A 25408-nucleotide genomic window follows, 5' to 3' on the forward strand; every position below is an offset into this window, starting at 1 on the left:
GCAGGTCAGTGGGAGTGTTATCCACATTGAAGGTGAAAGGAGAGGAAACCAACAGTGTGTAATTTTCCAACACTTTGAAATCCTCAAAACGACAATAAAACTCACCGTTCAAAGCACACAGCAGCGATGTATACTTCTCCCGCTGGTCATCTGATAGGGAACAGACTAGTAGTGTGGGAAGGAAGTTGGGTGAGATTGTTGGCTTGTACTTGGCGGGTCAGGAGGAGTAATTTTGCCTTGAAGGCTTTGACAAGGCTGTACATCTGATGTGCAAAAAGGCCCTTCCCTTGTAGTTTGGAATTCAGTTCATTCATGAAGGCCATGATGTCCACGGTGAAGGCAAAATCAGCCAACCATTCTTTATCTTGCAGTTGAGGGAAATCCACATATTTTCCTTTCATTTGCAAAAACTCAGCAATCTCCAACTTCAGGTCCCACACCCTTTGAAGTACCTTCCCCAAACTCAGCCATCTCACCACGTTTGTGTGGTAGGGGAGATCTGCATGACCCGACTCTGTCTCTTCCAACAGTGAGACAAACTGCCTGTGGTGTAAAGATTTTGCTCTTCTGAAGTTTACCACTTTAGTGACTGTATTCACAATATGGTTCATTTTCAGAACACATTAACAGAGCACCTCCTGATGAATAATGCAATCCAGGAAAATAATTTTCTGATCTGGGTTCAGCTCAGCTACTTGATCTTGTATCCTTTTCAAAAGGCCAACGTTTTTTACTGTTAAGTTTGGGCACCCATCAGTGGTCACACTGGATAACTTTTCAAAACTCAGTACCAGCTTTACCACACACTTATTAACCTCCTCCAATAAATATTTCCCTGTGGTTGTGCTCTTCATTGACTGCACTGAAGCTCCTCTCTAATTTCAAAGTCTGGGGTTATGTCTCGTCAGAATATCAACAACTGTGCCGTTTCACGGGCATCACTGCTCTCATCCAGGGCCAAGGAGAAATGGGTGAAATCCTTTACCTTGTCTCTCAATTGCTGTTCCATATTCTCTGCGATGTCCCCAACATGCCGTGTCACTGTTCGTCTTGACGGAACATTTTTCAAACAGCTCTTTCTTGTCGGGGCAAAGTATTGCTGCAGAGTCAATTAAACATGATTTAATGAATTCGCCCTCTCAGCGAATGGCTTGCTATGTTTAGCAATTTTGTGGGACAGTACATAGCTAGCTCTCACAATTCCGTTGTTTGCTGAATGCAGTTTTGTGAAAAGTCCTTGCTGCTTTTGCAACTGAGAAAGCAACTCTTTCGATGCACTTGCCCTCTGCTCAGAAGACATATTCCTATATTTCTCTGCATGCTTCGTCTGTAAATGTCTTCGTCTGGAAATGTCTGGACAATTTGTAGTCTTTCAAGACAGCGATGCTCTCTTTGCACACTAAGCACACAGCTTTCCCTGATACCTTAATAAATAAATATTTCGATGTCCACTCTTGCTGTCACTTTCCTTTTCTTTAAAATCTTCGAAAAACATTTTTTTGCGCAATTTCGAGCTAGCTACTATTTATAACTGTGACTGTGTCAGCCTGTCAGTCACTATCTGTCCTCGTGCAGTTGTTATTTATACGTGCCTTCAAAATAAATGTCCCCCAGGCGGTGGGAGTTAAATCATTGCATAAAGGCGAGTATTCATTGTGATTTTAATTTAAATTACAAATACATTTTTCAAAAATGTTATATCTCAAATTCCTTATGTGATCTGAGCATAATTCCACAGGCCGCATTGAATCAAGTCGCGGGCCGCGTATCGCCCCCGGACCGGCCTTTGCCCAGGCCTGCCTTATGCCATAGTTTGTACATCTCAATTGTCAGTAGAAACCACATTTGTTTAAGCAAGTCAGCCATCTCAGCTATGTTTTTTTGAAAGGTAGTAAATGAGACTGAATGAACTGTTTCGCTGCCAGACAAGGCTCGGCTGATAGCCAGGTGTAGCAGTGGTAAGGTGTTGGGACTGCTGTTGGGACAGCTTTATGTAGGCCCTAACAGTTTGTGGGCACCGTTTGTCACCGTTATAGTGTAATTAATGTAGTGTTTAGTGTTGTGTTGTGTGTAGTGGCTTTGCTGGCATGCATCTAACATATATATATTTTTTGCCTCACCAAGATTTACATGCTAAAATTGCAACTGACCACCACAATTACAGTTACTTGAATCTGGCTTATTGTGAGGTCAATAACTGATAAATACATCATAGGCAATACACATATTGTTTTTAATAAAATAAATTATAGTAGTAGCAAGCTATCAAAGTTGACATCCAGTCTTCAGCAGCATACCACCCTGCATCCCACTGCTAGCTTGCTTCTAAAGCTAAGCAGAGTTGGTCCTGGTCAGTCCCTGGATGGGAGACCAGATGCTGCTGGATGTGGTGTTGAAGGGATGGTAAAGAAGCACTCTTTCATAGACTAAAAAAATATCCCAACACCCTAGGGCAGTGATTGGGGATATTGCCCTGTGTAGGCAGCTGTCTTTTGGATGGGATGATAAACGGGTGTCCTGACTCTCTGTGGTCACTAAAGATCCCATGGCATTTATTGTAAGAGTTAACCCCAGTGTCCTGGCTAAATTCCCAGTCTGGCCTTCATGGCCAGCTAACCATCCCCAGTTTACAAGTAGCTCATTCATCCTCCTGTAACTATTCCCCAGGTTGTTGCTGTTAATGAGAATGTGTTCTCAGTCAATTTACCTGGTAAAATAAGTGTTATATAAAAAATTGCTTCATGCTCTCCTCAAATTTAACAGAATATAGGCTATTTTGGGTATTAGGCCGAATCAACAACAAACAATTCTGAAGAAGCATTTGAACTGCCACCGTAGACTACACAGCCAATGGTTAGGCAGAATACAACGTTTTTGATCAGCAAGAGCAGAGCAGGCAGGGGCTCAGGGTTGGAACATCCATTGCAGTGTGTAATACAGCACAGTTGTATTTACCAGCCTCTATCTTGGAAATATAACTTTTCACTGTACTTCTCCAAGCATGCACTTCGTAGCTTTTGGCTATGAATCATTTGATTGAGACCACACCAATCAATAGCCTATAGGCGCAATGATATTGCGGCCCAGTGCAGAATCAGAGGGGCAGCACCAGGCACACATCCATAAATAGCCTAATAAGCAACTCATTGTAAAACGCTGAGAAAAATCGACATTTCATCAATTACAAATGACATGACCCTCCCTTGGACTAGATTTAAAAAATAATAATACTAAACCCTCCCCTTGACTGAAAAGGAAAAAGTATGACCCTCCCCCATTTCCCTAACGGTAACCATTCGGTAAATTTCGATCCATCTCTTAGGGTTGGCGAAAAGTCACTTCGAAGTGGCGTGTTTTTAGGCAGTCTCTCGTCTCTCCCTTCCCCCCCTTTGCGTGTGCGTGTGCGATTCTGGCAGCGTAACATCTGTGCGTACGCGGTCGTGATTGTGTTGTGAAGATGGCGGAGGGAGAGACAGAGAAGGAATATGCCACAAGAAAAGCTATCGAGCGGCTCCGAGAACGGTTCCAGGAATTGACTACAACACTTAAAGAAAGCCCAGAATCACCGTCGGACGCCTCTTTGCGTTTCTGCCAGGAATTCTGCCAGGTCCGCATGTTTTTCCAACTACCCATCCTAGCTAGTTTGCAGCCTTCCATCCAGCTTCCTGGCTGATGATGCGCGTGTACGTTAGCTACAACAATGTAGCTAGCTAGCTAGGTCGCGCTAGCCACATCAGAACATATATATAAACACACACCATTACTCCCTGTTTTACCGTTTGATTATTGTAGTTAGTTTAATATATACGTTAGTTTTTTCCGATATGTAGTTTAATCTATTACTTTGGCATGATATCTTATCATCACTCATTTTCCCCTGCTAGTTGACGTTAGCTAGCTGCTAGATGAATGTTGGCTAGTTAGCTAGTTGATCAGGCTCCTTCATGCTGAGAAGAGCTAGCTTGGTTTTTGTGCGGATTTGCATTCAAATGCACCGGTGTTTTAGGTTTGCACGACACGAAACGTCTTTCATCCGTGTAAATGTGCATATTTAAACTAGAAATTAAGGCCAATTAACGTTTTTCCATTCGTCCATTGTGTTAGTGGATCAATATTGAGTGTGCCTGTAAAAGTCTAATGTATAGGCCTGGCCTACCAAATAGCTAGGTAGTATTTATTTTCATGCAACTCATAGGTTAACTACGTGTGTATGGTTTTAATTGTTAGAAAAGCAATATTAACTCATCAGCCTGTCAGTGGGTAGGTTTATTCGGTTCTGTGTATTGTATGACAAACCTGCTGGGCCTAGTTTGAAACCCCTCCTGTGCGAAGTGATGAATTTATTGATTTATTTTACCAGGTAAGTTGACTGAGAACTCATTCTTATTTACAGCAACGACCTGGGGAATAGTTACGGGGGGACGATTGAGCCAATTGGAAGCTGGGGATGATTATGTTAGTGATGATGCATGAAGCCCAATCTCATACTATCAGGTCAAATTTGGAGATAAAACTGCAATGGTGATTAATCATCTGACACAGATTAGTAACAATATACAACTAAGATAGCCTTGTACCATATGTTTTCTTACTAAGAAATTTTAGACAGTTGCAGAGAAAATACTTAGTCACTTCAAGATTGTTTGTTATCAAGTGTTTATTTTTTACATGTGTTGTGCAATGCATTGAAATACCATGTTAAGTTACATTTAGCCTACATTTAGCAATAGCCACACGTTGATGGCCTAGCTACAATTTGAAAGGACGGTTATATGTGAATGCTTCCATACAGCTGTTATAGGTAGTGTTAAGCAGGGTTTCCCAAACTCGGTCCAGGGTTCTCACCTGGGTGCACGTTTTTGTTTTTTTACCCTATCACTACACAGCTGATTCAAATAACCAACTCATTGTCAAGCTTTGATTATTTGAATCAGTTGTATAGTGCTAGGGTGATAACTAAAAAGTGCAGCACAGAGTTGGTGAAACCCTGATGTTAAGCATGGTACAGAGAATTTTGGACCAACCGTGGCGATACTTTCTCAATTCCCGACATGTAAGACAATACATCTTCTAAAGTTCTATATTTTGTTTTAAATTTAGAAAATTATTAAATTAAATAGATTTTTTTGCTCCATGAAGTAATCCAACTGCAATGTGTATGCCGCCATCGTGTCTATTTCAAATCTTCTCACATTGATTGAGACAGGTGGGTGTCCACCCCGAAGTGCTTCATGTCATGATTACATTCGTCTGTCTCAATCAATGTGAGAAGATTTGAAATAGACACGATGGCGGCATACACATTACATTCATTTAATTTAATAACGGAGCCTCTTCTAAATTCAAATGAACCCACTGCAACTAGACATGGACGTTTAGAAGATGTGTTGTCTTCCAAGTCAGGAAGTTAGAAAGAATCGCCACGCAAAGGTTGGTCAAATTCTCTGTGCTATGCTTTAAACTATCTACCTTGTAACAACTGTATGGAAGCGGTCACATATCGCCAACTTTTCAAAGAGTAGCTATAGAAGAGCCACACTCATTTGCGCAGAGATTAGGCTTCCCCTTGACTGGGAGAAGGGATGACAGACAAGGAAAATATTGTCAGTACTTGTAGTATTCAAGCTTGTCTCACTCAACTGTGAATATTAGGCCTGCATCCTACATGGGTAGCCTACTCACTACTCGGTGTGGTTTAGCCTATTATAGGCTACTGCATGGCTTCCAATTGGCACTCACTATAGCCTTGATTCAGCAGCCCGACTTATAGAATTTAAAGCAGCGTCCCGTATACTGCTCGTCTAGCAGTGGTGAAAAAAGTACCCAATTGTCATACTTGAGTAAAAGTAAAGAAACCTTTAATAGAAAATGACTCAAGTAAAGGTCACCCAGTAAAATTTTACTTGAGTAAAAGTATTTGGTTTTAAATATACTTAGGTATCAAAAGTAAAATTATTAATAATTTCATATTCCTTCTATTAAGCAAACCAGACTGCACCATTTTCTAGTTTTTTAAATTTATGGATAGCCAGGGGCACACTCCAACATTCAGACGTCATTTACAAACAAAGCATGTGTGTTTAGTGAGTCCGCCAGATCAGAGGCACTAGGGATGACCAGGGATGTTCTGTTGCTAAGTGCGTGAATTGGACCATTTTCCTGTCCTGCTAAGCATTCAACATTTTATGAGTACCTTTGGGTGTCAAGGAAAACGTATGGAGTAAAAAGTACAATATTTTCTTAATGAATGTAGTCAAATATAAATAGTAAACTACAGATACCCCCCAAAAATAACTTAAGTAGTACTTTAAAGTATTTTTTACTTACGTACTTTACACCAGTGTCGTCTAGCTATGTTGGTTCATCTGACTTTTTTTGGAAAAATCACAGATATAAAGAGGTTGTTAGCAGTCTAACAGTCTTCATTACATTGGTGATTGACATAAATATTCCTACCAGGAGACTGCACTAGGATTTGTATTATTAGCTGTTCTCAATTTGATATTTTAATGGAATGTAGCGTAATTTACCTAGAAGGACTAATAATTAATGCAATTTTGCAATTACACTATTTGTATGGTAATTGTTAAGGAGTTAGTTAGTTGAAAAAATAGATTCATTTAACAGCAGGCACTAATCAGCTTGCCATGCTTTTGTTTGCAGATCCTTGTGGAACATGCAGGTCGATGGAAGGCTGAGGAGGAGCCACTGCCTTTACTCGAGGTGTACACAGTGGCCATACTCAGTTATGCAAAGGCCATCACCTGTCTCTCCTCCGAATGTGAAAATGTGCCACTCGTACTTGAAAACCTAGGACTGTGAGTACTCAAAGATAAAACGGCAATATCTGATTTATATGCATGAATGCTTCATGGAACCAGCTGTGCAGTTTTTCAGATGGTACTAGGCCTATGTTATTAAATGACAGTGAGCATTCCAGTTTGATTAGCGCTAGTGACCAATACAACTGTACCTTGCCCCACTAATTTGACAAGATAAATAAATTAGGCTTCCCGTGTATGAGCTGCGGCAGAAGGGGGTAGTGCTTCTTTAATTTTAGTAATCTGCTCACAACTGTAGCATCATTAGCATTAACCAAAACAAACTCATTGAATGACCCTGTTTTACTTGCAGGAGCTGTGTGGAGCTCCTGCTCTCATTGCCTGAGAGTGTCCCTGGTGCCTTATGGGAGGAGTTCCAATCCTGTGTCAAGGTTAGTCTCCAGTGCTGCTCTTTTTTTCTTTTGCTCTTAGAACAGCAATGTTTGTAATGAGCCTATTATGCCAATTATCTTTTGAAAAATAATGACTAGGTGACCCAATCAAAGTAAAAATATATGATATGCACATATCACAAACCCTGTTTGACATAATTAGTTAATCTAGGCCTATGTTTTGAAAATTTTTTTTGTTTTGTATAGCTCTAAAGTATTAAGTTATATGCTCTCCTTTACAGTCGGCACACAGCCTTCTGCAAGGACATGGGAACACACAGCTTCACATGCTATCAGCTATGGCACAGGAGCCTGGCGTGTGGACCAACACCACTCTGTGCAGCATTCTGTCTAATGAGATACCTGAAATTGACAGAGGTTAGTTTTAGCCTACCTGTGTAGTTTTTTGTTGTAAGAACATTGTACACATGAGATGACTGATTTTTAAATGTTGTGGTGACTGCTCAGTAGTGTTATCTGTAATCGTGTTCCCTTTTTCTACTCCCCAGTTCATGAGTTCCTGCAAATGGAAGGTCCCACACTCCTTAATATGCGAATAAAGCACCTTATCAAACAGAATCGAGCAGAGAAAGCAGCTGTCTTAGCAAAGATGTGCTCAGAGTATCCAGAGTACGAAGGAAAGGGGAACTTCAAGCAGACGTACCTTGTTTGCCTGTGTATGACAAAAACACAAGAACAACTCATGCAAGAGGTGAGTGGATAGCATTTACATCAAGTCGTTTAACAGACTAGTGCCTTCAAAAAAGGGGGTTGAGCAAAGGCTTGTCTTTTTTTTTTTTAAACAACAACATTTGAGTCATTTAGCAGACGCTCTTATCCAGAGCGACTTACAGTAGTGAGTGCATACATTTTCGTGCTGGTCCCCAGTGGGAATCGAACCCTCTACCCTGGTGTTGCGAGCGCCATGCTCTACCAACTGAGCCAAACTGATGGAGATTTGATGAAGAAATGAAATGACGAACTCCAGTTGGATAATGATGAATGAAAATAACCCTGATGGAAAATCATCAACTGTGGGTGACCGTAGAATACCATAATTATGACACATGTTATCTCTGGGCCAGATCGTGCAGGTAGACTGTAAGGATGGATTGGAGATGATTTGTAACCTGGAGTCGGATGGGGATGAAAAAGGAGCCCTTTGTTTGTGCTCTGCATTCCTCGAGCGGCAGCTTCTCCAGGGAGATGTGTATTGTGCCTGGTGAGTACTGCCCTCTAATTTCCATTTTCCACTTGCTCTGTTTAATGTGGGTGTGACGTAATTTGTATTTAGTTATTTTTTCTGGGGGGGGGGGCGTTACAGGTACAATATACATTTCTCTAAATATTTTTCTTGAAATTATATGAAAGGTACATAAATACTAAGTATTGATCATTATGATCATATTACAGAGTTAGAAAAGTAACAATACATTTAGTATGTAAAGGAGATAAAAAGAAGTGAGCCAACCTCCTAATGGATGTCGTATGTTGACGACAAACTGTTATCTCTTGTAAAGCCCTTCATGTGTGACAGACCAATGATGATATACTTTTCTTTTTACAGGGAGCTCACACTATTCTGGAGCAAGCTTTTAATGCGGTCAGAGTCTTCAGCTGATGCATTTCTTGGTCAATGCAGAAAGTTGGTCCTGCTTTCCAGGAGCGTCTGTCATATCCTCTTCCTCATCAAGGTTATCCAATCGGAGGTGAAATTCTTGAATGTGTAAAATTGTATAGGTTACTGCTTGGATATACCATGTAGCGATTTATATTCTCATGACTGACTTTGGCTTTATTTTTTCTCAGGTTGGAGAAGTGGGACTGCCAGTGTGCATTGAAATGTGCATTCAAGCTCTACAAATGGCATCCAGTGACAACACGGACAGCAGGACCACCATCTGCAAAACTATTTCCTGCCTTTTGCCCACTGATTTTGAGGTGAAACGGGCATGCCAACTAACAGAGTTCCTCTTTCAGCCGACTGTGGACTCATATTATGCTGTTGAAGCACTCTATAATGAACCTGATGAAAAGCTTGAGGACGAGAATCTTCCAGTACCCAACTCACTACGCTGTGAGTTACTGTTGGCCTTGAAGACACAGTGGCCTTTTGATCCAGAGTTCTGGGACTGGAGAACCTTGAAGCGCAATTGTTTGGCATTGATGGGTGAGGAGGGATCCATTGTGTCATCTATCGACACTCTCAATGACACAGATGAGGGACTTGAGGATGATGCAGCGGAAAAAGGTCCAGAATTCAAAGACCTTGAGGACTTTATTTTGAATACTACAAATGAATTGAATGAAATTGCAGATGAAAAAGAGAAAAATAGGGAAGCTAAGAAATTAAGGGAGAAAGGGTTTGTATCTGCAAGATTTAGGAATTGGCGAGCCTATATGCAGTATTGTGTTCTATGTGATAAAGAGTTCCTTGGCCACAGGATAGTCCGCCATGCACAGAAGCATTTTAAAGATGGGGTCTACACCTGTCCAATTTGTGCTGACAGCTTTGACACTAAGGAGATTCTTGAGCCACATGTAGCATCCCACGTGAAGCAGTCTTGCAAAGAGCGACTTGCTGCTATGAAAGCAACAAGGAAATTGCCCAAGCCAACGCAATCTACCAGTAGTCATTGTAATAATTTTAAAGACGGAGCTGTGGTGAAGCTTGAGGCAGAGACCATTGTCAGTCCAAATGATGCTTATTCTTTGGATGGAAATTGCAACAGTGCTGAAACAGTCAAAGTCAGTCCTCCAAAGCCTGTACAAACTAAGGTCAGTCCTCAAAAGCCTGTACCAGCTAGATATGAAGCAGAATTTACTGAGGATTGTGTCTGCCCTGTTACATACTGTCAGAAGGTATTCAAGTTTTTTCGGAGTCTTGTAACGCATGTAAAAGCCCACAAAAATGACGAGGAAGCAACACGTTTTCTGGAGATACAACGACAGAAGGTTGTGTGTCAGTATTGCCGTCGGCAGTTTGTGAATGCCAGACATCTCAATGATCATTTGCAAATGCACTGTGGCGCTAAGCCATACTATTGCATACAGCTGAATTGCACAGCCAGCTTTCACTGCAATTCGGAACTTCTCATGCACAAAAAACAACACACTGACTTTAAGTCACAGTGTATGTTTCCTAATTGTGGAAGGATTTTCAACGAGGCCTACCTGTTGTATGATCATGAGGCACAACATTACCTTACATTCACTTGCAAAATAGCTAATTGTGGGAATATTTTCTATTCACAGTCCCAGCTAAATTTGCATCAGCAGAACCATGACACTAATGAAATGCCCGTCGCAAGTGAGAACAATCCTATACCTGAAATGGAACCTTCCACCCAGTGCTCCGTTAAGCAAGAGGAAACCTGCTCTGCCTCTGTCAATCTAGATCAGGAGACGGCACAGGATTATGTGACAGAGGAAGTGGTAAAATCAGGTTCGTCAACAGTTCCTGAGAACCCAAAAGGCCCAATGAAAATAAAACATTCAGTCGAGAGCATGTTGAGCAGTTCTGTTGTCAATCCCAGAAAGGAGTTTCGGAAGTGTTATGTTCCACTGATCAAAACTAAGCTGGGATTGGAGAATGCAAAACTATGTCCTGTCGTCCCATGCCAAGAAATGATAGCAAATCATGTGGATCCCCAATATCACTGTGGAACAAATCCTTTGAAAGGGTGCCCAAAAGAGGAGCAGAATAACAGACCAACTGAAGCTGTTCAGAAAGTGTTACCACAGGCCTTTCCTCCACCAGAAATTAAGAGTGAACCCCCATTTATTCTACATCCATATCAAAACATTCCTGCAATAACTGGTAGAGATGAGGATGAGTATAGTTGTCCACTTGAAGCATGTGACCGCAAATACAGTACCTCCAAAAGTCTCTCCCGACATGTAAAGAAAAACCATCCAGACATTTTTGAAGACTGGAAACTGGCTAAGAAGTACAAGAAAGTTGTCAAAATAACTTCGAGAAAGGTTCCATCAGTGAACAAGACTTCACAGGACCCAGAGGACAAAACATTACTTCATCAAGCACCACTATGCAGAAATAGTGGATTACAGCAGTTTGAATATCCGGTGGCATGTTCAAATTTACCTGCAATTTGCCCCGTTTGGGAAACCCCCCCAAACCAGACTGGTCTAATGCAGTCCGAGATGGGTGACTCATGGACATCTACATTGAACGATTGCTATGCAGAGGTCTTCCATCTGAATGAATACCCCAATAAGAGCATAACTCCTTGGCAATCAGAACCGTATCAACTGTTAGAAAGGGGCAGAGAACATACACCAGCAAATATGCATGATAGTGCCATCCAACCCATTAAATCAGAGTCAAGTCTGATGAATCAGATGTCGGAATATGTGTCAAGCTCTCTTATGCTGGATAATGGAGGACAACACTATGGGATAACTAATTCTGGGGATAATGTTGATGTTTCCCTAATGGGGAAAAACTATTCCAGTATGTCTGCCCCAGAAAGTAACAATTTGTCAGCTGGGGGTTCCCATGCTTCATATGTTCCAAATGAATATGTCCTTAATTCAAGGGCATCAATAGACATTCCAAGCAATGCAGTGAGCCATGATGGCCAAGTAGCACCAAGAAACACAGTGGAGATGACCAACATGGAGGACGTAACTCATCTTACATCACCCAATTATGAGAATCAGATGAGCAGCTCTGTAGATGAAATGCTTCTTAGTCCGCATGCTTCTATCCAAAAAGGTTTCTCGCACAATGAGGACACTCATGCAGAATCTGAAGCTCTCCCTGCAGACGAGAAGATTGCTGATCATGAGACACAGAAAGTAAAACGCTGCAGACTCAGCAAGAGAACGAAATGGCCTGCTATCATAAAGGATGGCAAAGTCATCTGCCGAAGATGCTTTAGAGAATTCTCAAGCACAAAGTCTCTCGGAGGTCATCTTTCAAAACGCTCCCAGTGCAAGCCATTAGTTGAAATGGACTTAACGGCTGATTTGCCTACGTCATTTCTCGACTTTCTCAATGACCCAAATGTTCCTGAAACTGGATCAATATACAACATACTAAATGGTGAATTCCCACAGGAAGTTGTTGGTAATCTCTCCACACCAAATCCTTCCAGTTTGTCACAAAAGGAAACCCAAAAACCACTGGATTCTCAATCATCAAACACCTTTCCTTCAGTTTCGGCCGGTAGACAATCCAAACTCAGCCCAAATAAAACAGTGTGGATAGAATTGAAAGAGTCCAAGAATTATGCTGGCAGTCAGCCGGATGGGGAGTCAAAAGGCAGTCTTGCTGAAAAAATGTCAGGTGCAACTTCCTTTGCGGCATGTCAAGATGACAAGGTTATAGAAATTCAAAATGCCCTACAAATGTTGGATTTAGTTGAAGCTGCACATGAGAAAAGTTTGCAGGAAAATTGTTCCTCAAAGTACAGTGGCAGCCAAAGCAATGCAATCTCAAGCTATAATGTCATGCAAAAAGATAATGTTCAAAGCACGACAACAAAAACGATTGTCAAGAAGGAAGACCAGATTCGTGACAATGGCCCCAAGCCGTTCAAGTGTGAAATGGATTATTGTGAATATGGGTTCATGACAAAAGAGGCATTATTCAGACACCTTGGTAGAGTTCATGATTACACCATTGAGATGATTGAGGAACTCAAGAAAACCCCAGTCAAATTCTCTCCATATCCTTGTTACATTTGCCCAAAAACATTTACCAGAACCACAGGCCTAAGAATTCATTATGAAAAAGTCCACCACCTGACGCAGGCAGAGATGAACAAGTTAAAGGTCGGAAATCGCAAAAAAAGGTCAAGCAACCCCAATATTGAAACAGAGGTAGAGAGTAGTCATGGAACTGAATCTTCAGTTGTGTCAACTTTCATCAAACAAGAGCCACTTGATATTGACACTAGCTGTCCAATTCAAAGCACAAATCAAGACGGTCATGCACAATCCTCTGAGATCATTACAGCTGGAGATGCAGTTCAAGAGGATTCCATGCATCAATTAACAGTTGAGAGAGTGCAATCACCACAAGATGACTTGGACAAGTCATTTTATGAATTAGAATCACCATCAAAGACCAGATATACCAAGAATGAGACATTAATGACAGCCCCACAAATTAACCACACTCCAGTGTTGAAGCAAAAATTAGGTCAAGGTGACACTGCGGAAAGGCCAGAAGCACGTTCCGACGCCAGATCTTTTAGCCATGCAACAGAGGCGGCATCCAGTCAGGCTGTGAAACCCACACCAGAAAAAGCAAGTTGTTCAAAAAACACAATATCCAAAGATGAGGTTCATTTCCAAAGGAAAGAAAAAGTTCAGAAAAGGTTGGGGCTTCAACTTTGTGACGCTGACAATTCTTTCAGCCCATATAGGCCCTACCGTTGTGTTCATGAAGGATGCGCTGCAGCCTTTACCATCCAGCAAAATCTGATCCTTCACTCTAGGGCTATGCATCAGTCATCCCTTCCCCTGTCTTCAGGAGACCTTGATACCGAAAAGGCTGTCACTGGTGAACAAGCTGCTGAAGTTGAGAATAATGAAATCCGATGTCAAGTGAAAGACTGTTCAAGGATATTTCCAGAGATTACAACCTTGGTGCAGCATTACCTCTTGCTTCATAAATTCACCCGAGATAAAACCACTGCAATGATGTCCAGCCTCAATATAGGGACATTCCTGTGTGACCGGTCAGAATGTACACTCTCCTTCACCTCTGTGGAGAAATACATTGACCACATCAAAAACTTTCACAAGGAAATAAACATCTCTGAGAGAGGCAGTGTGGATCAGACTTTTAAGTGTGGGTATGATGGCTGTGACCGGGTCTACACTACAAAGTCAAACCTTCTTCGTCATGAGATGAAAAAGCATGATTTAATTTATATTCCCAGAACACAGCAACAGAGAACAACATGCGTCAAGCCCAACAATGGCAAAGAGAACATTGAAAACGCAGTCAAATTGAACAAGAAAAACACTAAGAAAGATGACGGATCACTCGATCACTGGACTAACTTTGGAAAACCCTCTCTGAAATCTATGGATGAGGCATCTGCCATCTGCACCCAAAAATTATCTTTGCAATATCCATGCATGATAAAAGGCTGCGACACAGTTGAACGGACTGAACGGAATATATTCAAACATTACACCACACATGGCCTCACCGAGAAATATATAGAGGATCAGAGAAGCCAGTTTATATTCTGTAAAAAGTACCCACGATCAAGAGTCAAAGATGCAAACAAATCCGAGGGTATGTCAACAGACTCCTCTGAGGAGACGGACGCTGACGAGTGTGAGCCTGAGACTTCAGAGACCAACTGTCAGAGGCAAGAAGTGTTGGATGGTGATATTCAAGCAGAGGCTAAACTTTCAACTGATGAGATTTCTGAATCCCAGTATTTAACTTCAGAGGTCAAAAAGAGGGGTTGCCCCCGAAAATCAGAGCGGAGAGTATTAGCTTGTCCTGACAGAAGGTTGACTCTGAGAAATCGTCCGGCAGATAAAGTTCACCAGTTGACAGAGGCATTGGACCAGGGCTCCACTGCTTCTCAAGAGGAAGAAAGCAAGGGTGGTGTTGCACTGGACAGTTTCCTGAAGTTCCTGGATACTTCACCATCGACCCACACTCCCAAAAGAAAAATGAGTGGAGGTTCAAGGAGTGAGTTGCCATTAAAACGGCAGCGTACCCTTAAGCAGAAGACTGCTAATATTATGTCCGCAACACCTGATGAAGTTATTGGAGCCTGTCAAAACCTTGTAGACTTCAGAAATCCTCAAAATCTTCAATCCGTGAACAATGTGAAGATTGTAATGGACAAAACCTTTTCCGATGGTGCTGATCTTTTGCTAAAGCAACTTCAAGATATGCGACCCATGGTTATAATACAAAAGTGGCTTTATAGTTGATGGATTGCTCACAGCCTGATGCTTTTATTTTCGACTAACTCAGGATTAGAAAAGTAACATGCTGCAAACAGATCTGTTAATATTGTATCAGATATCCAATGGTAAACAGTTTTGACCATTAGACAATTGAAGATGGAGTATTTTCTACTTATGACATGTTATTGTTGATTTTAAGTTTGGATAATGTATGTTACTCATATAAGAACCAGGTAATCTGTAGGGAACATAGACTTTAGAACATGTTTGTATTTATTAGGCTTCTAGTACTAAAATTGTTTTTTGCTAAATTGATAATTTTAAGGAAAAACAAAGGTTTTTATATATCCCTATGGGATTTTATTTTTTGTTTGTATTTATTTTATTTTTAAACACTATCTGTAATATTTACATGTCTTCCACAAAGTGTTCAATAAAATGTAACTGTTTGCTTTTATAAAAGTTGATGTACAGAACTTTGTTTTGCAAGTTTATTTATTTACATTCATTCATTATTATAAAGCAACTCTGTGGAGAGCCTATTTGGTGTTAAATGTAGCAGGTGGTTTTAAGACACATCAAGTTGAAGACAGCCATAACCCTTACTGAATCCGTAAGAGCTGACTTTTAATTTGTCATTGATGTATTTATTCAGTCACACCTGTTTTAGTTTGAACCCTGACGCATTTTGGTGTAATTCTGTTATTTTACTATCCCCTCTTGTCTCATAAACTAGCAGCCTCTACATGTTTTTCAGCGTCTTATTGTTATAAATTGTGGGCCAAATTGGGCGATCCTCTCCCCCTATCGGTCTCCTTGCAACCTGTTCAAGTTCCGCAATATATTGCAACTCACTGTTGGAAAATTGTGAGCAACATATCCCAACCGGCCGGCAGATGGCGATATCATTCATTTTACGTCTCGTCAACAATGGCAAACGATGTAAAATGAATAACAGCGCCATCTGCCGGCCGGTTGGGATATGTTGCTCACAATTTACGCAGTTCATTTGTTTGGTTTTTAATACAAAATAACTCTTAGACAGTACACCCTTGTTTGTTGGCTTGTTTTACTGATGTCCCGTCACATGAATCTTTAAACACTCAGCCAAGAATACAATTATAATTGAATGAACTCGGTCTGTACACAAATTAATAAACGTCACAATGGCGGGAAAATAAAGGAAGTGTGGAATGGTTACATCCGGCTAACAAAGTTTTTGTTACTCTCAATCGTTTGGTCAAAGAAGAAATATATTTTACTGAAGAAAGTTTATATGGGATTGTCACATTTCTGCTGGAAATGACTTCATCGGTGTCAAAGGTAGGCTAACGACTGTAAATTGTTGAAATGCGATTTCCTTAGCGTCTTTGGAGTGAGTACTGCATTTATAATATTACCACGATGGAAGCTAGCTGGGGAGGGGCGTTCCAAGGATGCCTAATAGCAAATAACATAGTTTAAGTAATTGCTGGCATGTTCATTTAAGTGTTCCAATGATCGCGTCATTATAATCTGTATATTTCCCGTTTAGGGTTGCTTTGTGTTCAAGCCCAGTGCCAAAAGGAGAAGGAATACTCCAACAGTGGGTGAGTGATCTTATAGATAACTATCTGGGTCGCTGGTCATATTTAAACAGTAATCATTAATCATATCTATACTTTGAATATTCAGTTTCAAGAAATAAAGTATCGGGTAGCATTGACTATCAGTATCGTGTGTTCTCCAGAGGATTATTTCATTCATGGCAGTGAGGACACGGAGAACAGCAAACTACGTTTCAGAAACTGTCAGACATTGTGGGAGAAAATGAAGGCAGACACCGAGGTGAGAGCCTATCTGCACCCTGTTCATCATCCTCCCAACTTTGGGCATTGCAATCATTGTGCTTATGTTAGGATGCTACGGAATGTTCAGACAGACCACTGTATCGGTTTAATAATATTCTGTTTGTCATGCAGAATAGGGGATTGTGCTAGTTTTACTTGCAACATTTATCTAACGTTGTGAACATTTCACTTCAACGAATACACCCCAGATCAAAGTTACGAGCTTTTGTCAGGCATGACAGTTTACATTGTTTACTTTCTACAGCTTCTGCAGGATGAGCTGAACAGGAAAATCTTAGACAGCCTCTTGGCGTTTATCAGAAAGAGTGTCTCCACTTTTCAGCGTGGCACGGGTGACTGGGCGTCGAGTATGAGAGCCCACGAGATTCCGACAGCAGCCCTAGTGCTTGGTATGTGGCTCAAAAGACGATGCACATGCAAAAATATTTTGGTATGACCTGGGCCCATGATATAGGCCTAAATGAGTGTATTTTCATAAATGCCACAGTACAGACTGAGAGATGCCACTAGTATATAGCGTTTTGGCTGGAGGGGAAAAAAGTATAAGGCATATTTGTAACATTCTCTTTTTTTATTTAACTAGGCAAGTCAGTTAAGAACAAATTCTTATTTACAATGACGGCCTTAACTAACTCTACCTGTGTAGGAGTGAATGTGCCAGATCATGATATGACCTTCCAGTGCCTCGCTGACCAGTTACAGCAGTCGGTGACTCCCTTTGTGGTCTCTGTACAAGCCACAGAGTGTGCAGGTCAGTCCTGTGTGTGTGGTACTCGAGAAATTTCCCTAATTGCTATTAGCCTTTTTGTTTTATGACACGTGGATACCCAACTCGAATCATAATATTTTAATTTGTTCTGTCCTCAGCCCTGAATCACATGATGCAGAGGGTTCTAGAGAGACTGATAGGTACTAGTGTGTCTGTGGATAATGAAGAGCCTGAGCAGCGCAGTACCAATGTAAACCAGAAGAGGGTGCACTGCTCCCTCATCACACTCTGTAACTGGTACAAGACTGTAACAAAGGTATGTAGCTACAACAGAGAAGTAAGGACTATTATGATGCTTTTATGTACAACTGTCAAATGTATAGATGTTGACCTTACAATTTCTGCATTCTGTAAATCCTCATTACAAATCATGAATCCTGTGTAAAAAATAATTTGTTTGTACCTCTCAGAAAGCTGCCTCCGGCACCCCAAGGAAAAAGCGTACTTCCGTTGGCAAAGACATGCAACAACATCCTCCTATTGTAGTGATCTTCAAAGACCTAGAGGCTTTCAACCCTAAAGTGCTGCAAGATTTCATCCTCATCTGCAGGTAAGAGTTCTGACCTCCATCTCTGTTAGGGGCGGCAGGTAGCCTTGTAGTTAGAGCGTTGGGCCAGTAACTGAAAGGTTGCTGGATTGAATCCCCAAGCTGACAAGGTCAAAATCTATCTTTCTGACCCTGAAAAAGGCAGTTGACCCACTGTTCCCTGGTAGGCCGTCATTGTAAATAAGAATTTGTTCTTAACGGACTTGCCTAGTTAAATTAAAAAATATATATTGATTGAATATATACATCATCTGAAAGTACACTTGTAGTTGTGTGATGGCACCTCACATGAAAACTTTTCATGCATTACATGCTGCATAATCTCCCCGTTCTCTTCAACAGTCGGTACGTTGAACAGCTTCCGCTGATGTTCGTCTTTGGCATTGCCACATCTCCCAGCACCATTCAACACATGCTGCCCCACTCTGTGTCCTCTCTGCTGGGCATCGAGCTCTTCCAGTCCCTGTCCTGCACCCAGCACCTGGCTTCTGTCATAGACAAGGTAGGTACTTAAAAACGAGTCTGTAGCCACCATTGATCCATCCATTCAGTTGTATTGGACACATAGTGAGTATGCTTGGCTGTGCCCTTTTCCTAAAACCCAATAGGGTTCTGAAGTTGCCGTTTGCAACTTGAGATAAATGGACATTTTCACTCAAGACCCCCATTGATGATGACATGTCTTGAGTTACTGATGTTTATTTCAAGTTAGGATTCAGACTTTAGTTTGAGTGTTGCTTTCCCTCTCTTTCTCCAGGTGATCCTAACTTCCCAGTTTCCCTTCAAGCCCAGTGGCAAGGTGCTGCAAGTGCTGGTCAGCATCTTCCTCTACCACGACTTCTCTGTACGCAACTTCATCAAAGGCCTGCAGGTGAGGACTGCCCTCTGATTGTTGGGGTGACTGTGTCAAATGTGTTGAAAGGGCATTCTCCTTTTAACTGATGTTTAACCCACAATGTTGGTTGTGCTCTGTACCTGCTTTCAAAGACTAACTGAGATACGCTTGCTGGATGTATTATGTTGGACTGTGAATTTGTGTGTTGATCTTGGTGGGCCCCCCTCAGTTGGCTCTGCTGGAGCACTTCCACAGCCAGCCTCTGAGCGTGCTGTGCTGTAAGAAGGAGGCCCTGGTACACGCCACTGAGCTCAGCCACAGGGATGTAGAGCGGCTCCAACAGCTGCCCTCCTTCATGAGGTGACTGTCACTCACACTCTTCTACCCATAGGATGGTGGAGAATGTTATCAGAATGTTGTGTGATTTTGTCTGTATAAAAACTTGTTGGTGTTTACCTCACCTTTCACCCAGGTACGTAGAGGAGCAGGGTCCCCAGGAGCAAGTGGAGCTGTTGACCAGTGATGACCATGTGAAGGTAAATATTGAGTGCTGTTGAGAGGTTCTGAACAGTATATTGACATGAGTTATGAGCTTACCAAAAATGGTCGAGTGATTGCGTGTCCTGCCCATTATTTTAGGAAGTGTGTCAGAAACTACTGAAAGATCTTCGCAAATACCACAAGAACTACTACCCCATTCTGAGGTGTCTCCACATTCTGACGGCTTCTCTACCCAAATACCCTCTGGGAAAACAGGTTGGAACATTTTGTTCGTCAAGGTTGCCATTGAAATAATACATCATACGTTAAGAATGGAATTGTAGAGCATGGCACGGACTGTCTCACCTGTTCCACATATGCCTCTATTTTTAGATAAGAGAGCTGCACATATCCTGTCTGGAGAAGAATGTGTGGGAGAATGAAGAGTATGCGTCTGCCATGCAGCTTCTGAGGTGATAAAGGAGATTATGAATTTATTAGTTCCAAAATTGTTGATATAAAGGATAAACATTGCTTAGCAAAACAAAGTTTTATATTCAAGCTGTCATACTCTTTTACCTGCTAAGATGAAGTTCAGTTTGTTTGCTCTCCTTTTGTCAACACTCAACTTTTCACCCCAGGATGATGGCTAAAGACGAGCTCACCTCAGCGCTGCAAAAGTGTGCTGAGATCCTGAAATCTGTCAAGACAAAGAAAATGAGGGCTGCACTGCTCCAACTGGACAATTTACTCGCCAAATTTGACCAGCCAGGCGGTAAGTAGCGATGATGGCTGTAACAGTTTCCCATTTCACCAAATGCTTTTCAGACCCATTGAAATGTGCTTCTCTTGCTTCTGCACAATCAGATCTTGCTGCTGATGAGAATGCAGCAGGGGAGGACCTCACTTCTCCAGGGAAAGGCCTCCAGAAGAAAACAGACTTGTTCCAACTGCAAAAGGTAACAACTTTCTGCTATAACGGGAAGTTATTTTACTCAAACTGTTTCATACACTTCTGATGTATAATGGATCTACGACTCTCTAAAAAAGGATATGTAGTGCTTATGATATGAAGGGCCTCAGCATTTACTGTCCTCTCTGTTTAGACTCTACTGGAGATGAAGAAATCTCGAAGAACCAAGACAATGAGCCCGTTTGAGATACTCCGAGACCAAGCCCTGGAGTTCATTGACAGCCTTGTGAGGTGAGAGGTGAAGTAGTATACAGTAATGATACAACCCAATCAATTGACTGACTCAACAGTGGCTGGATAGATTACGTTCATTCTTTTAGATGAGCTCGGTGTAAATGGATGGCACAGTATTTGACGGTGCTGCTCACCTTTGTGTGTTCTCAGATCCCACCTGGCCCCACCCGAATCCCAACCACTGTACGAGGTATGCTACTACAGCTCCTCTGCTGTCCTGAGACGCCACCTCAACGCCACGCCACGCACCTCCATCCAGACCGCCCTCAGCAACCCCTACCACTACCTGAAAGTAAATAGCTACCACAGAGGCTGTCTCAATAGTGTCTAGTGAGCGCTGTTCTTTGTATCCTAATCTGGAAAGATTTGATGGGTGTAAACAATATGGTGGACTGCCATTATTGGCCTTTTACCTGTTCACAATTGTTTCAGATCAGTGCAGATGAAAGAAAGGGAATGCGATAAGTCTGTCTTTAGACAACTCAGCCAAAGTTTATAGTGTTAAACAGTAGCTCATACTAATGCTAATCTGGTTCAGAATGAAAATCTGCGGGCTGAGGACGGGACAGTCTCCAATGCTGCTCCTGACATCTGCATTGTGTACAAGCTACATCTGGAGTGTGGGAGACTCATCAACCTGTATGACTGGCTGGAGGTAGGTTTAATAAAGAATTAATTGAAATACTATTATTGGTATCATATTCACTGCGTGTACAAAACATTACGAACACACCTGCTCTTTCCATGAGACTGGCCAGGTGAAAGTTATGATCCTGTATAGATGTCACTTATTAAATCCTCTTCAGTCAGTGTAGATGAAGGGGAAAAGACAGGTTAAATAATACTTTTTAAGCCTTGAGACACTTGAGACATGGATTGTGCATGTGTGCCATTGAGGGTAAATGGGCAAGACAAAAGATTTCTTTGAACGAGGTAAGGTGCACCTGCTACCAGGCTGCTGGGTTTTTCATGCTAAACAGTTTCTCGTGTGTACCAAGAATGGTCCACCACCCAAAGGACATCCAGTCAACTTGACACAACTGTGGGAAGCATTGGAGTCAACATGGGCCAGCATCCCTATAGAATGCTTTCGACACCTTGTAGAGTCCATGCCCCGACAAATTGAGGCTGTTCTGAGGGCAAAAGGGGATGTAACTCAATATTAGGAAGGTGTTCCTAATGTTTTGAACACTCAGTTTATATACAGAGTAAGTCGGAAGTTTACATACACCTCAGCCAAATGCATTTAAACTCAGTTTTTCACAATTTCTGACATTTAATCCTAGTAAAAATTCCCTGTCTTAGGTCAGTTAGGATCACCACTTTATTTTAAGAATATGAAATGTCAGGATAATAGTAGTGATTTTATTTCAGCTTTTATTTCTTTCATCACATTCCCAGTGGGTCCCAGAAGTTTACGAACACTCAATTATATTTGGTAGAATTGCCTTTTTTAAATTGTTTAACTTGGGTCAAATGTTTTGGGTAGCCTTCCACAAGCTTCCCACAATAAGTTGGGTGAATTTTGGCCCATTCCTCCTGACAGAGCTGGTGTAACTGAGTCAGGTTTGTAGGCCTCCTTACTCGCACACGCTTTTTCAGTTCTGCCCACAAATGTTCTATAGGATTGAGGTCAGGGCTTTGTGATGGCCGCTCCAATACCTTGACTTTGTTGTTTTTGCCACAACCACAGCCATTTTGCCACAACTTTGGAAGTATGCTTGGGGTCATTGTCCATTTGGAAGACCCATTTGCGACCAAGCTTTAACTTCCTGACTGATGTCTTGAGATGTTGCTTCAATATATCCACATAATTTTCCGTCCTCATGAAGCCATCTATTTTGTGAAGTGCACCAGCCCCTCCTGCAGCAAAGCAGCCCCACAACATGATGCTGCCACCCCTGTTCGCCACGGTTGGGGGGATATTCTTCGGCTTGCAAGCCTCTTCCTTTTTACTTCAAATATAACGATGGTCATTATGGCCAAACAGTTCTATTTTTGTTTCATCAGACCAGAGGACATTTTGCCAAAAAGTACGATCTTTGTCCCCATGTGCAGTTGCAAACCGTAGTCTGGCTTTTTAATGGCGGTTTTGGAGCAGTGGCTTCTTCCTTCCTGAGTGGCCTTTCAGGTTATGTCGATATAGGACTCGTTTTACTGTGGATATAGATACTTTTGTACCTGTTTCCTCCAGCATCTTCACAAGGTCATTTGCTGCTGTTCTGGGATTGATTTGCACTTTTCGCACAAAAGTATGTTTATCTCTAGGAGACGGAGCGCGTCTCCTTCCTGAGCGGTATGACGGCTGCGTGGTCCCATGGTGTTTATACTTGCATACTATTGTTTGTACAGATGAACATAGTACCTTCAGGCGTTTGGAAATTGCTCCCAAGGATGAACCAGACTTGTGGAGGTCTACATTTTGTTTTTCTGAGGTCTTGGCTGATTTCTTTTGATTTTCCCATGATGCACTGAGTTTGAAGGTAGGCCTTGAAATACATGCACAGGTACACCTCCAATAGACTCAAATGATGTCAATTAGCCTATCAGAAGCTTCTAAAGCCATGACGGCACAGTCAACTTAGTGTATGTATATTTCTGACCCATTGGAATTGTGATACAGTGAAATAATCTGTCTAAACAATTGTTGGAAAATGTACTTGTGTCATGAACAAAGATGTCCTAACCGACTTGCTAAAACTAGAGTTTGTTTACAAGAAATTTGTGGAGTTGTTGAAAAACGAGTTTTAATGACTCCAACCTAAGTGTATATAAACTTCTGACTTCAACTGTATCTCTTTGGGTTTACATATGCCTTGCCTGCTGGTATATTGAATGAGAAACGGAGTGAGTTAACTTTTCATGTATTTGCAGGCTTATGCTACTGTGGTCTCGGCTGCAGAGGGCAAGGATCCTGACTCTGCGGACTTTGGCAAAGTGGACGAACTCAAACAGTATCCTTTAATTGTTGGATGTCTTAATGCTTCATGGTGACTACTTTTGAATATGTGGTAAGATGTTTAATAAACAAGCACTGCATGGGGGCGGTAGAAAAAAAATCTGATTTTGCCCTTGAGCAAGGCACTTAACCCTAGTTGGATAAGAGCATCTGCTAAATGGCTAATGTAAAATACTCTGAATAGACAAGTATCGTATCATAAGCACTTTCAATTGAACTGGTATGCAACTTAATATTAGGAAGATGTTAATGTTTTGTACAGTGTATTTTCACACATCAGACTATTCTCAATTTTAAATTTAATCTTATTAGTAAAGACATGACATTTTATTTAGAATGTCCCGTTATCAAATGGGCAGGAACAGTGGCAGGGGGAAAATACATGTCGTCCATATGCACTTGAATAGTGAATGGAGGCTGTCTTCCCGGTTCCTTTTTCAATCATGCCAGGTATGCTACTCTGGTTTTACAGTGGAGTAATGTGTTTAATTCACAGGACGGTTGAGCTAATGTGATTAGCATGAGGTTGTAAATAACAAGAACATTTCCCAGGACATAGACATATCTGATATTGGCAGAAAGCTTAAATTCTTGTTAATCTAACTGCACTGTTCAATTTACAGTAGCTATTAGTGAAATAATGCCATGCTATTGAGTGCAAAGTTTTGAATTTGAAAATGTATTAATAAAACAATTAGACACGTTTGGGCAATCTTGATATAAAATTCTTAACAGAAAGGCAATGGTTCATTGGATCAGTCTAAAATTATGTGCATACACTGCTGCCATCTAGTGGCCAAAATCTAAATTGCACCTGGGCTGGAATAATACATTATGGCCTTTTTTCTTGCATTTCAAAGATACAAAAACATGAGTTTTTTTTTTCTTGGTATTATCTTTTACCAGATCTGTGTTATTTTCCTATTTCGTTCACATTTCCACAAACTTAAGTGTTTCCTTTCAAATGGTATCAAGAATATGCATATCCTTGCTACAGGCAGTTAGATTTGGGTACGTCATTTTAGGTGAAAATTGAAAAAAAGGGGCCGATCATTTTAGTAGCAGCTGAGAAATGAATAATAGTAGCAACTGGGATCCTCTTTTTAGTGGCAACCATCAACTCTACTTTCACAAGTGATTTCATATAGAAATGTCTGGGCTTATAAGAACCCTTATTTCACTCAAACCACTGTTTGAGCAGCAGCCAGCCTCTTGCTGTGTGACAGGTGATATTCTGTATGCCATGAGCTCTCCAACCCTGTTCCTGCAGCTACCCAATGATTAGTTTTGGAAACCAAGTGAAATCTGTCCGGGAACATCGATAGTAACATGTTTTCACAAATTGTATTAAACTGTTGACAGCCCTTCTGTGCTCGAAAGGAATAGAAATATGTGTATGCATGTTTTGATACATTTTTAAAATATGCTTTTTCACATTGTTGTTCCTCAACTCCTACAAGTGCTCGTTTTATCCAGGCGGTATCTGAGCTGGAGTTCCTGGGATTCATCAAATCCACCAAGCAGAAGACGGACCATGTGTCACGACTGACCTGGGGAGGCTGCTGATTCACTGTCCGGGAGCTTGTGTTGTATAGTACATGTCAATTGTTTTTGAATAAAATGTGATTTCAATTGAG

The 25408-nt window shown here is 41.4% G+C and overlaps 2 protein-coding genes across 2 annotated transcripts; both read left to right on the plus strand.

The window, feature by feature from the left end:
• The first annotated feature begins 3318 nt into the window (after positions 1-3318).
• On the plus strand, positions 3319-15600 carry LOC139553832 (zinc finger protein 292-like). Its single transcript, XM_071366562.1, has 8 exons — positions 3319-3607; positions 6664-6818; positions 7135-7213; positions 7456-7591; positions 7723-7925; positions 8299-8435; positions 8781-8922; positions 9023-15600. Exons 1-8 carry the CDS (start codon positions 3458-3460, stop codon positions 15146-15148), a joined length of 7128 nt encoding a protein of 2375 aa, XP_071222663.1. The 5' UTR covers positions 3319-3457; the 3' UTR covers positions 15149-15600.
• Positions 15601-16297: 697 nt separating this feature from the next.
• On the plus strand, positions 16298-25408 carry orc3 (origin recognition complex, subunit 3). The gene is made up of 20 exons (XM_071366563.1): positions 16298-16447; positions 16659-16713; positions 16854-16951; positions 17219-17363; positions 17621-17725; positions 17842-17999; positions 18154-18293; positions 18633-18792; positions 19048-19161; positions 19355-19485; positions 19598-19661; positions 19765-19881; positions 19999-20078; positions 20247-20380; positions 20473-20564; positions 20712-20809; positions 20963-21104; positions 21351-21467; positions 23687-23766; positions 25232-25408. Exons 1-20 carry the CDS (start codon positions 16427-16429, stop codon positions 25335-25337), a joined length of 2157 nt encoding a protein of 718 aa, XP_071222664.1. The 5' UTR covers positions 16298-16426; the 3' UTR covers positions 25338-25408.

The sequence above is a fragment of the Salvelinus alpinus genome, chromosome 25, assembly GCF_045679555.1.
Source record: "Salvelinus alpinus chromosome 25, SLU_Salpinus.1, whole genome shotgun sequence".
In the NCBI taxonomy this organism is placed as follows: domain Eukaryota; kingdom Metazoa; phylum Chordata; class Actinopteri; order Salmoniformes; family Salmonidae; genus Salvelinus; species Salvelinus alpinus.